The 12786-nt window shown below is 43.7% G+C and overlaps 1 protein-coding gene across 1 annotated transcript in view; it reads right to left on the minus strand.

Moving 5' to 3' along the window:
- The window catches only part of FRMPD2 (FERM and PDZ domain containing 2), a 221629-nt gene that overhangs the window by 142075 nt on the left and 66768 nt on the right, over nt 1-12786 (minus strand). The window contains exon 13 of the mRNA XM_007938683.2: nt 6560-6718. Coding sequence (XP_007936874.2) covers nt 6560-6718 — 159 coding nt within the window. The remainder of the gene's footprint in view (nt 1-6559; nt 6719-12786) is intronic.

Raw genomic sequence — 12786 nt, forward strand, 5'->3', positions numbered from 1 at the left:
ATGAAGAAAGCAAGAGGTCACTAAAAAGACAAGAAAAGAAGAGAAGACCAAAATGGATGACAGAAGAGACTCTGAAACTTGCCCTTGAGCCGAGAGTAGCTAAAGCAAATTGAAGAAATGACAAGATAAAAGAGCTGAACAGAAGATTTGAAAGAGCAGCTCAAGAAGACAAAGCCAATTACTATAATGAAATGTGCAAAGACTTGGACTTAGAAAACCAAAAGGGAAGAACACACTCGAAAATTTCTCAAGCTGAAAGAACTGAGGGAAAAAATCAAGCCTCAAGTTGCAATATTGAAAGATTCTATGGGTGAAATATTGAATAATGCAGGAAACATCAAAAGAAGATGGAAAGAATACAGAGTTGCTGTACCAAAAAGAACTGGTCGATCTTCATCCATTTTAGGAGGTGGCATATGATCTAGAACCAGCGGTACTGAAGGAGGAAGTCGAAGGTGCAATGAAGGAATTGGCAAAGAACAAGGCTCCAGGAATTGACAGAATACCCATCGAGATGTTTCAATAAATGGATGCCCTACTGGAGAAACTCATTCAATTATGCCAAGAGATTTGGAAGACAGCTACCTGGCCAATTAACTGAAGGAGATCCATGTTTGTACCCATTCCAAAGAAAGGTGATCCTACAGAACGTGGAAATTATTGAACAATATTATTAATATTGCACGCAAATAAGATCTTACTGAAGATAATTCAAAAAATGATTGCAGTAGTATATTGATAGAGAAATTCCAGAGGTGCAAACTGGATTCAGAAGAAGATGTGGAACAAGGGATATCATAGCTACTCAGATGGATCTTGGCTCAAGGCAAAAAATATCAGAAAGATGTTTACTTGTGTTTTATTGACTACGCAAAGGCATTTAATTGTGTGGATCATGACAAATTGTGGCTAACATAGAGAAGAATGGGAATTCCTGAACACTTGATTGTACTCATGAGGAACCTGTACATTGACCAAGAGGCTGCCGTTTGAACAGAACAAGGGGAAACTACATGGTTTAAAATCAAGAAGGGAGTACATCAGGGTTATATCCTTTCCCCATACTTATTCAATGTATATACTGAACAAATAATCCAAGAAGCTGGACTATATGAAGAAAAACATGGCATCAGGATTGGAGGAAGAATCATTAACAACCTGCAATACACTGATGACACAACTTTGCTTGCTGAAAATGAGAATGACTTGAGGCACTTACTGATGAAGATTGAAGAATACAGTCTGAAGTATGGATTACATCTCAATATAAAGAAAACAAAAATCCTCACAAGTGGACCAATAAGCAGCATCACGATAAATGGAGAAAAGATTGCGGTTGTCAAAGACTTCACATTGCTTGGTTCTACAATCGATGCCAATGGAAGCAGCAGTCAGAACATTAGACAATGTATAGCACTGGGCAAGTTGGCTGCAAAGGAACTCTTTCAAGTGCTGAGGAGCAAGGATGTCTCCTTGAGGACTAAGGTGCACCTGACACAAGCCATGATATTTCCAATCGCCTCAAATGCATGTGAGAGCTGGACAATGGATAAGGAAGACCAAAGAAGAGTTGATGCTTTTGAGTTGTGGTGCTGGCAAAGAATACTGAAAGTACCATGGACTGCTAAAAGAACTAACAGATCTGTCCTGGAGGAAGCACAGCCGAAATGCTCCTTGGAAGCGAGAATGGCCAGACTTCGTCTCACCTACTTTGGTCATGTTGTCAGAAGGGACCATTCCCTGAAGAAGGATGTCATGATTGGTAAGGTGGAGGGTCAACGAAAGAGGGGAAGGCCTTCAACAAGATGGATTGACATGATGGCTGTGATGATGGGCTCAAGTATAGCAAGGATCATGGAGCTGGTGTGGTATTGGGCGGTGTTTCGTTCTGCTGTGCGTAGGGTCGCTATGAGTCAGAAATGACTCAACAGCACCTAACAACAACAACAACAACAAACTCACAAAGAACGGCTTGTTATCACTAGCCATTAGAGAGATTCAAATCAGAACAACAATGAGATATCATCTTACCCCAGGATTAATAGCAAAGTTAAAAAAACATAAAACAACAAATGTTGGTGAGGGTGTGGAGAGACTAGAACCCTCATACACTGTTAGTTCAACTATTGTGGAAAATGGTATAGCACTTCCTTAAAATGTTATAAATAGAAATACCATATGATTCAGCAATCCTACTACTAGGTATGTATCCTAGAGAAAAAAGAACCATGACATGAACACATGTTCATCACAGTATTATTCACAATAACAAAAAATGGAAACAATCTAAGTGCCCATCAACAGATGAATAAAGAAACTGTGGTACATACACTCAATCGAATACTCCGCAACATTAAAGAGTAACAATGGATCTGCAAAGCATCTCATAACATTGATAACCTAGAGGACATTATAGCAAGTGAGATTAGTTCATCACAAAAGGACAATTATCATATGAAATCACTACTGTAAAAAGTAAAGCTTTACACAAAGAAAGAATCGTTCTTTGAATGTTACCAGGGGTAGTAGGGGAAAGGAGGGAAATTCACCAACTGGAGAGTAGACACTGTTAACTTGGGTGAAGAGAAAGGCAACATCCAATAAGGGGAAAAAAACTAAATTTTAAATAAGGGGGAGGTCAGCACAAAATAACCAAGGCAGTGGAAGACACAGGGAGGAGCACAAAAACTAAAGACAACAAAGGTAAATACTTTTACATTCAAAATCCTGCAATAACAGGAATAACAGCTGAACAGGGGTAGAAAGGCAAATGGAACTATGAATTTACATAGATTTGACAGAGGATATTTCTACACATGTATTTATATGTGCTGCACATGTAGCAATGAATATAGTAGAGAATATAGGGGACAAAGTTATGAAAATTTCTTAGCCATAACCAAGCACCTTGAAGGGATGAGACTCTGGGCCTGGGGGCTTAGGACCAGAGACTTGGGGGACACTAAAGTCAGTTGGCATAACAGTCCACAAAGACAGTGCTCTATATCCTACTTTGGTGAGTAGCAAGTGGGGTCTTGAAAGCTTCTGAGTGACCATCTAAGGTACAACTATTGTTTTCTCCCCATTTAGAGCAAAGAAAAGTGAAGAAAATCAAAGGAAACAATTACTCGAAAGGACTAATGGACCTTGAGAAGCCCGGCTTCCATGACCCTGAGACCAGAAGAACAAGATAGTGCCTTGCTAACACTGCTGACTAGTCTTAAAGTGATTATAATAGGGGGTCCTGGATAGAGGGGGAGAGAAATATGGAACAAAACTCAAAATCATAAAAAAGACCAAGTTTACTGGTCTGATAGAGGCTGGTGGAACACTTAACTCACCCCCATGGATCAACTTTCAGCCAAACAATAGGCAGGCCTATACGGTGAACCAGGGATGTATGTACTTCTTAGAACATTCAATCTTAGGAGATCAAAAGGGCAGTCTTTCTCCAGGGATAAAATATATAAGGCAGGAAGGAATAGGAAAGGGCAAAGGAAAATGGTAAATACTGGAAGGAAGTGGGAAGAGTGCTTTTACATTATGTGGATTACAATGGATGTCATAAAAGAAAATGTGTATGAATTGTTGAGTGGAAAACTAATTTGCTCTGTAAATTTTCACCCAAATCACAATATATACATACACAGAGAGAGAGAGAGAGAGAGAAAAAAGAAACCATGGGTACAGTAGTTAAATGCTTGGCTGGTAAGCAAAATGTTGGCAGTTTGAACCCACCAGCCACTCCACGGGAGAAAGATGTGGCAGTCTGCTTCTGTAAGATTTACAAGCTTGGAAACCCTATGAGTCAATTCTATGTTGTCCTCTAGGGTCGCTATGAGTCAGAATCAACTCCATGGCAATGGGTTTTTGGGAGTTTTAAATATATATGTATATATATACATGCATACACAGAACAAACAGAAAAAGATGAATAGACCAAAATGAAATTAAGCTATTTCCATGTGGCAGAATTATGAAGACATGTTTATTTTTCCAATGAGTGAGTGGGTAGGGATTTTGTTTAACAAACACTCACCCAAACCCTAACGAGAAGGGGTCACAATGTGCTAGGGGTGGTTATGAAACCTGCTCTAGTTCCTCTCTGTGCTTGACAATACAGAGCAACAGAAACCCCAATCCACCTACCCAGAGGGACTGTTGAAATCAGAGTAGTACTGGAAATGGATAAAGATTGCATGCAAATTAAATCAAATATATTCAGTGTTTTCCACGGAAGATTAAAACAACATTTTCTGCATTTTGGTTTAATGAGATGGTAGCTTCCTTTAAAGTCACTTGTAGTCATTCAAACAGGGTAGGGAGGAGCACAGACAGTGAACCTGGCACACCAATCCAGGACTAGGGAGACCACGCACTGACTATCCTGCAGGGAGCTCCACCTTTGGCCTTGCAGAGGTGTGCCAGGTGGTGCTGAAATCCCCAGTTTGTTTTGTCAAGGGAATGCTAATCCTCTGGACACAGAACACACATAAAGGCTGGATGGTGGAATGCAATTAACACATTTCTGCTGGAGCTTTTCAATGGAAGGACTTCAGGTTTACACTGTGCAAAGGGCTGTTCATGCTTCTGCCAGTGACTGACTAAACAGAAAGGCTGTCCTCAGGTGCTAGTTTCTGTTAAAGGCAAGAAAACAACCACCTAACCTTTCTACTCATCTTAGATTTGTGTATAGAGAAATATGTAAATCCTTAAGCCTCCCTTTGTGGTTGCTCCCCATCTCTGGAGGCCCAGCCATGTACCTCATCCCAGGGAAGCAGGAGGGCATCCTCCGCACTGGCTCCCCATCTCTGTCTGCATGGGCAGAGTGCCATTCCCTCTCTGGCCCCCACTATCCTTTATGCAATAGTAACTGGTATTATTATTTTTAACATTAGAGCATTTATCATGCAGTGCTGCATGCCTCTGGGACATGTCTGTCCTCCCCAAAAGCCCTGTGACTCCCTGGGGACAGGGAACACACCCTTTTTTTCTTCCTTCCCTAGGGAGCTCTGGTAGCGTAGGGCCTAAGGCACTTGACTGCTAACCAGAAGGCTGGCAGTTCAAGCCCACCAGCCACTCCTAGGAAGAAAGATGGGGCAATCTACTTCCATAGTAATACTGCCTCAGAAACCCAAGGAGAGGTCGCTATGAGTCAGGTCCAACTTGACGGCACATAACAACAACAACAAGTGCTGGCCCACAGCAGATGGAAGCTGAGGAGTGAGCAAAGGCTATTCATCTAACGATCTATGTGCCCACAGACGTAGGATAAATATGTCATTGTTTTTGCTTGAACTGTGAACACAGATACACCCATGCATGCTGACCATACCATGGGCACTGGCCACACAATGTACTGATCATGCTGTGCACACTGACCACTATATACACTGGCCACATCATGCACTGACTGTGCCATGGCCACTGACCACACTGTGGGACCTAACTACCCTGTACACATTGGCCATGCAGTGTATACTAGCCACACCAGGGGCTCTGACTACCCCATAGGCACTGACTACACCATGGTCACAGGCCACACTGTGCCCACTGACCACACAGACTGTGCTATGGGAAGGCAGTGGGCCTGGAAGACTGGAACTTAATGTTTTCAATTAGCTTTGCTTTCAGTTCATGCCCCATGTCTTAGTTATCTAGTGTTGCTATAACAGAAATATCACATGTGGATGGCTTTAACAAACAGAAATGTAGTCTCTCACAGTTTAGGAGACTAGAAGTCCAAATTCAGGGTGCCAGGTCTAAAGGAAGGATATCAGCTCAGGGGGAAGGTCCTTGTCTCCTTCTAATATCTATGGGCCCAGCATTCCTTGGAGATCTCCATATGTCTTGGCATCAATCTTCTCCTGGGACTAGGAGTTTCTCAGTGCAGGGACCATGGGTCCAAAGGACACTGTGCACTCCCAGATCTTCTTTCTTGGTGGTACTGAGGTTCTTGCTTCTCTGCTTGCTTCTCTCTCCTTTTATCTCTTGTAAGATAAACAGTGATGCAGGCCACACCCCAAGGAAACTCCCCTTAAATCAGATGAGGGCTGTGACATGAGTAGAGGTATTGCATCCCACCCTAATCATTCCCATATAACCAATTGATTGATCATACCATGGGGATGATTACATCATAACATGACTGCAAAATTACATCATATGTAACTGCCAAACCATTAAGAATCATAGCCCAGCCAAGTTGACGCATATTTTTAGGGGACACAATTTAATCCAGGACATCCTGGTTCTGTGTTTTCATTGTCTAGAAGAAATGTAGACTCCCTACCCATAGAAATATGACTGAGTGCTGCATTCAGGTTGAAGAAAGGCCCTACAACATCTACCCCAGCCCACCAAATCCTACCTGTTCAGGGCCATTGTCAATGTTACCTGCCTCCAGCAGCCTCACCTATCCCTCACTGGGACAGACGTCCCTTTGCTCATACTTTTTGTGGATCTGAGCTTACCTGACTAGCCCAGAGAAGGGTTTCAGAGAGGAGGGCTGAAGTGCCTCCCTTGAGCACCAACCCATTTTCAAGGATAGAGGTCTTACCCTCAGGAACTCCAGCTCCGCATCTTCTCCCCAGAGTTCAGGACCAAGACAATGCATTTCTGAGACTTCTAGTTGCACCCAGGGGGCTGTCATCCTCCCAATAAAACTTGCTGGAATGTAATCTTCAACTTGAAAATATGCTTTACCCTCCTTGACCTGCTGGAAGTAAGGTGCAGAAAAACAGGGATATAACTCAAATGCCTTCATGAGACTCTGAGATGAACAGAAACATGTCTGTAGCTGTGACCCCCATTAATGCACACAGGAAATATCACTTTCTACTATATTGGAAATCAAATCAAACCATATGACAAGAATTGTTGTCAGCTGCTGTCAAGTGGTCCCCTGATGATGGCACCTCCATGCACAATGGAACAAAATGCTGCTTGGTCCTGTGGCATTGCAGATTGGACCACTGTGATCCACAGGGTTTTCAATGTCCTTATATTTGGGAGTAGATCTCCAAGCCCTTCTACCTAATCTTTCTTAGTCTGGAAGCTCTGCTGAAATCTGTTCAGAATCATAGCAACATGCAAGGCTCTACTAACAGAATCGGTGGCTGCATATGTGGTGCACTGGCCAGGAATCAAACCTAGGTCTCCCACGGGGGAGGCAAGAGTTCTACCATTAAACCACCAATGCCCTTTTTATGCCATAGATAGAAGAGAGAAAAGAAAGGATCCCCCATTTTGAGCCACTTTGTCATTCCAGGCAGTCCTCAGAACATGCTAGCTCTTTAAAGGCTCCTTTGAGGAATGCATTATTATTATTATGCCAGGATAGTCAAGGAAAGGTTCAGGAATCATTCAGCAGGGCCAAAATCCCACCACTTGTAAGTGACAGAAACAAGGTTTGTTTATGCAAAGCTCTCACAGTTTTCATGATGCCATACCATTTTCCAAGAGACACAGCAATAGCCATAGCCTTAAAATCTTGTTTTTCTTCATGCATTTAGCATTTCTATTCACAGGGGCTTCTAGCACATTGTTGCCCTTACAAAGGCAGTCCTCACTATGGTGTTCAGTAGCCCCCTGACACTCCTATCCCCACCTCTACCTAGGCCTTCATGAAGTCTATTAGGGAACTGAGGCTAGAAGAGCTAGAAATTTTAGGAACTAGAAGCAGCTGGAGGATGGACATTGCTCACTGCCTGGTATGGAGTCCCCTGAGCACAGATTCTTGGAGAGCAGTACATTGGAAGCCCATTGAGGGATACTTTCATGGTCCACCATGGGGCATGAAAGGGGCAGGACTGAACAGGGAAAGACATAACCCTCGTAGTGGTTGCAGTTGAGGCCTAGGCCAACCTGCAGGGTGCACTGAACTGAAACTGTTCTTCTGAGTCTTCCTGCCTTTGTACCAGCCAGACATGGTCTCAAGTCACCCTTCTCAGCCTAACCTTGGGCAAGACACTTCCCAAAGCCGTGAGAGAGGTAGCTTGAGCCTGGGGCAGCTCCCCTTCTCAGGGCCAGGATGGGTGAGTAGGCCTGATGAAGGGACATGTGGGCAACAGCACAATGTCTACTTGTAAGATAAAGACTAAGTTTGGCTTTCTGTCTCTAGTTTTTTTTAAAAAAAAAAAAAAAGCATAACCAATAAGGTGCTCTTTGTCTTTCTAGAATACCCCGGACAAACTTAAAAAAAAAAAAAAATCAAACCAATTCCCATTGACTTAATTCTGAGTCATAGTGACCCTATATGACAGAACAGAACTCTCCCATAGGGTTTCTAAGGCTATAAATCTTTATGGAAGCAGACTGTCACATTTTTCTCCTGCAGAGCATCTAGTGGGTTCAAACCACCAACCTTTTAATTAATAGCCACATGTTTTATCCACTGAGCTCTCAGGGATCCTATGCCAAACTTAAGCAAGTGTAAATTACAAGGGGGCTACACACACCCTATCCTGGCATCAGACTTCAGGAAGGGAAGGGCATGATATAGTCATGCATGTTCACTTTTTGGATTGGTCACAGTTATGCTTTAAGGTTCTAGTCATGCATATTCATTAAGGTCCCAATGACTAGAGGACCTCGGACCCTAGACCTTGGAGCTTCTAGTTCAAGGCTTCTGGGATTGAGGAGAACATCCATACAGGAGAGACAAAGTGGCATCTCCCTGGGGACAATGGAAGTCTCATGTTGAGACCTCTTTCAGACCTTGCCTGATGTGTTTCTTCAATTGTATCCTTTCTAGTTATAATGCATGGGTAAGTACAGGTAATAGTTTCTGTGAGTTCTGTGAGTCCCTCTATGGAATTATCGAACCCACTAGGGGCCATGAGAGGCTGGTGTTTGTCTATTTGGCAGGGGTTAGAAGGACAGAGCCCTAACTTATACAGACCTGCTCTGGGTGGTTAGTGTCAAAGAGAGGAAGTGTCACATGGGTGGCAAAATGGAGAAGTAGGAAAGTTGGGATATGAGTGTTGTTGTTACCTAGCACCACTCTGACAAGAATATACCACAAATGGGATGGCTTGAAGAAACAGGAGTTTATTCTCTTACAGTTTAGAGGCTTTAAGTCCAAGTTCAAAGTGCCAATCTCTAGGAGCTGGGTAAAAGCCCCTCAGCCTTGGAATTCAGCCCTGCCTCCTGTTCCTGACCCTGGAGCTGGAAGATTTTCTTCACTCAGACAGCTGCTGGCTGCTGAGACTGACAAGCCCCAGGTTAACAAGTAAAAAAGCAGTCTTGATGTTACCAAACCACACAGCAGGCCATTAACTCAAGTCCGTTGAGAGTCCCAAGGTTGGCACAGCATGGCAGGCTGCTAAACAACACAGCTACATGCAGGGTCCAAGCATGTCATAAGCTAGAGACCATGCCCAAAGCTGTTTATTATATATGGGAAGCTGACCACATCCCTAAAGCAGCTACTTAGCTGCTTGTGGTAGGTCCCACCATGGAGTTGATTGCTAGTCTCATCATGGGGAATAACTACCATCAGCTGCCCAGCCACTCAACCATGTCCAGCCAAGTTGACACACAAACTTAACCACCACATGGAATCATCACCACATTTTGAAACTAGCTTTGAGTCAACATGCCACTACATTGTTGTGTTCCCAATGTGTCCCTCACCGACCCCATGAGGCTGTGGACTGAACCCTTCCACCTGAGGTCGGCTCCTGTGGGCTCTTGTTCTGCACTCAGCTGCAAGGCACAAAGGGAAACAAATCACTGGGTTCTTTAGAGGCCTTACAAGTATTTAGAGCCTTTGGCCCAGAGTCTCATTCCTAGGATTATATCCAAGAGAACCCTTCAGTATGGAGCAAAACAGGCCAAGGCACAGATACATTTATTTCTACATCATTTCTAAGAGAAAGATCAGAATAACCATAACTATTGAATGATAGTAATGGTACTTAGCACATACATGGCGCCAACTACACAGATGCCCACCTCTGCTGAGGAATAGCATTCAGCCATGGGAAAACATATAACATGAAGTGAGAAAGCAGGATGCAAATTGAATGTGGCAATGTTTACAACTGAGTAAAAATATCCATACGTGATGAGAAGCTCAAAGAGTGTGCAGAGAAGAAAGTTGCTCTGCTGGGATGATGTGATTAAAGAGATTTATTTTTATACTAAATTGTCTTTGTCTCCCTTCTTAAAATGTAAATGTAATCATATTACTTCTCTATTTAGAATTCTTCTGTGGCTCCCAATCTTTCACAACAATGATTTTCAATTTTTTTCTTTATTTTTTCCAACAGCAGAACCATTTATCATATAAAATATAAGCCCCTTGGGAGGGCATGTTAAGTCTTTCTGGATCTGCAAAACTGCTAGAAGGGTGAGAGGTGGTAATGAACTTGCAGGACCTAAATTATTGTGGTGCTCACCCAGATTCACAGCCTGTCCTCGCTCCAACTTTGAAGAATAACAGCCTTCTCCTCTCCTGCCCACTGAGCACCATGTGAGAGGGTCTGTCCTCTCTGAAGCCTCCCCTAATGGTCCTTTGAAGCACTCCTTCATAGCACCTGGCACAGAGTGAAGTCATGCCCAGAGTTAGATCAACCTGGAAGTAAATTCTAGCCTGGCTCTTACTCGCTTACTTGGCAGAGTCTCAATTTTCTCAACTGCAAATGGAAATAACACCGAATTTGCAGCATTCACATAAGGATTAGGTGATGCCAAGCACACAGTAGGCCTTTGATAAATTAGGCCTGAGTGAGGGATGAACAATGAATGAGTTTTCCTATGGCTTTTACAGGGATCCCTGTATGGTTAAATGCTTGGCTACAGTTCAATTAGCAATTCAAAATTTTTGGTTAGCAGTTTGAACTGACCCAACAACTCTGTGGGAGAAAGACCTGGGTCCATAAAGATTATAGCCAAGAAAACCCCATGAGACAGTTCTACTCTGTCACATGGGGTCTCTATTAAACAAACAAAAAAGCCACTCACTGCTGTCCAGTCGGTTCCAACTCATAGAGACCCCTCCTTGAGTTTCCAAGGCAGCATCTCTATGAAAGTAGATTGCCCAGTCTTCCTTCCAAGGAATGGCTGGTGGGTTTGAACCACCAGGCTTCTGGTTAGCAGTCAAATGCCTCAGGCACTAGCCACCAGAGCTCCTCAACTGGAATCAATTTGATGGCACCCAGCAACGGCCTTTACAGATACAAGAGAGAAAGGTCTGCAGTAAACCACATGGGGGCAGCAAAGAGCATCTTGGAATGCCAAGAGAGACAGACTTGGTAGGATCTGGGGGAGGGGAGTGGGAGGTGAAGCTGGAAATGGAGGAGAGGTCAGAGGAGTAAGAAGCAGGGTGAGGTCAGTCAGAAATTGGACAGACCCAGGGGATCTCCAGAGTAGACCTGAGAACAAAGCTTACAGAGGCAGGTCTGAGGCCCTAGCTCAAGGAACTCCATAGGAAGGATTCTAGACTTCAGTAAAGGGGGTCTTACTCAGCTTCTCAGCAGCCTTCAGTGGACTTGGCCCAGTTTCCACAAACTGCACTAGAGTTAAGGTCTCAAGTTTAACATTGTATCTGAGCCCATAGATGAACTCTTACCCACTGTGTCATTTTATAATAGAGCACTACTGTTCACTAGGCAGTGCTTCTGGAAAGGGATAGGGGTTACACACTGAGCAGTTACTATGTGCCAGGTACCATAGTTTTGTTACTGCTTTTCGCCCTTCCAATAGCTTTCCAAGAGATCTGTAATCATTTCAAATTTGCAGATGAAAAAGTTGAGGTTCCGAGAGAGAATGTGCCCAGGGTCATATTGCTACTAACCAGCAGGGATAAGATTTGAATCCAGCTCTCTGTCTGTAAAACCTAGACTCCCTCTTCTCTTCCATGCAATGTGCTAAGGACTAAGGCTTCCCAGGAAGACATCATGACCTGTCTGCCTTAGCCACACCCAACAAGGATGCCAACTGATAAGTTGGGCACCACTGGCTTAGAGATCCCAAAATATCTGGACACTTCTCCTCCCAAGTTCCCCAAATGTAGCAGCACCAGGGCATGAAGGTGCTTGCCTAGGCCAGGTAAAGACCTTGGTCTTGGTGGTTGAGGAGACAAGAAAGAGCTCCAGGTCAACCATGATGGAGCTGGAGGCTTATCAAGGGTGCAGGGGAGGCAGAGTGGTTGGGGGGCAGGTCCAGTGCTGGGATATTACCCTCCTAGGCTGGACTAGTGTGGGCAAAAGAGTTGCCTAGATGCAGGAGGGTGTGCAAAAGGGTGAGGTGTTGGGAACTGAGCTACAGTTTCCAAAAGGAAAGCCCCTTTTCCTGGTGTATAAATTTTAACTATAGTGTCATCTAATTCAGAAGCATGTACTTCATTCAGTCATCCACTCTTATATCCCAAGCTCTCAGCAAATTACTTGTGTTACAGGCACAGGTTTAGTGCTAGGGAAACTGCAGAATAAAAGACACAAAGTTCTTATCTTCAGGGACATTCCATTCTAGTGGTAGAGAAAGACAATAAAATATATAAATAAATATATGTCAAGTGGTGATAAGTGCAATGAGGAAAACTGCAGCAATGTGAGGGATTTGGAAGAATCTAGGAGACAGACACTTAAGGAGCTTCTTTCCTGAAACTTTTCCTTCAGTTCTGTCATATACTCATTTGTGTGTTGTTGTTGTTGTTGTTATGTGCCGTCGAGTCGGCCCCTACTCATAGCGACCCCTCCTTGGGTTTCCGAGGCAGTATCACTACGGAAGTAGGATTGCCCAACCTTCCTTCCGAGGAGTGGCTGGTGGGTTTGAACCACC

This window comes from Orycteropus afer, unplaced genomic scaffold (assembly GCF_000298275.1).
Source record: "Orycteropus afer afer isolate SDZICR_OR568_19922 unplaced genomic scaffold, OryAfe1.0 scaffold00052, whole genome shotgun sequence".
Taxonomy (NCBI): domain Eukaryota; kingdom Metazoa; phylum Chordata; class Mammalia; order Tubulidentata; family Orycteropodidae; genus Orycteropus; species Orycteropus afer.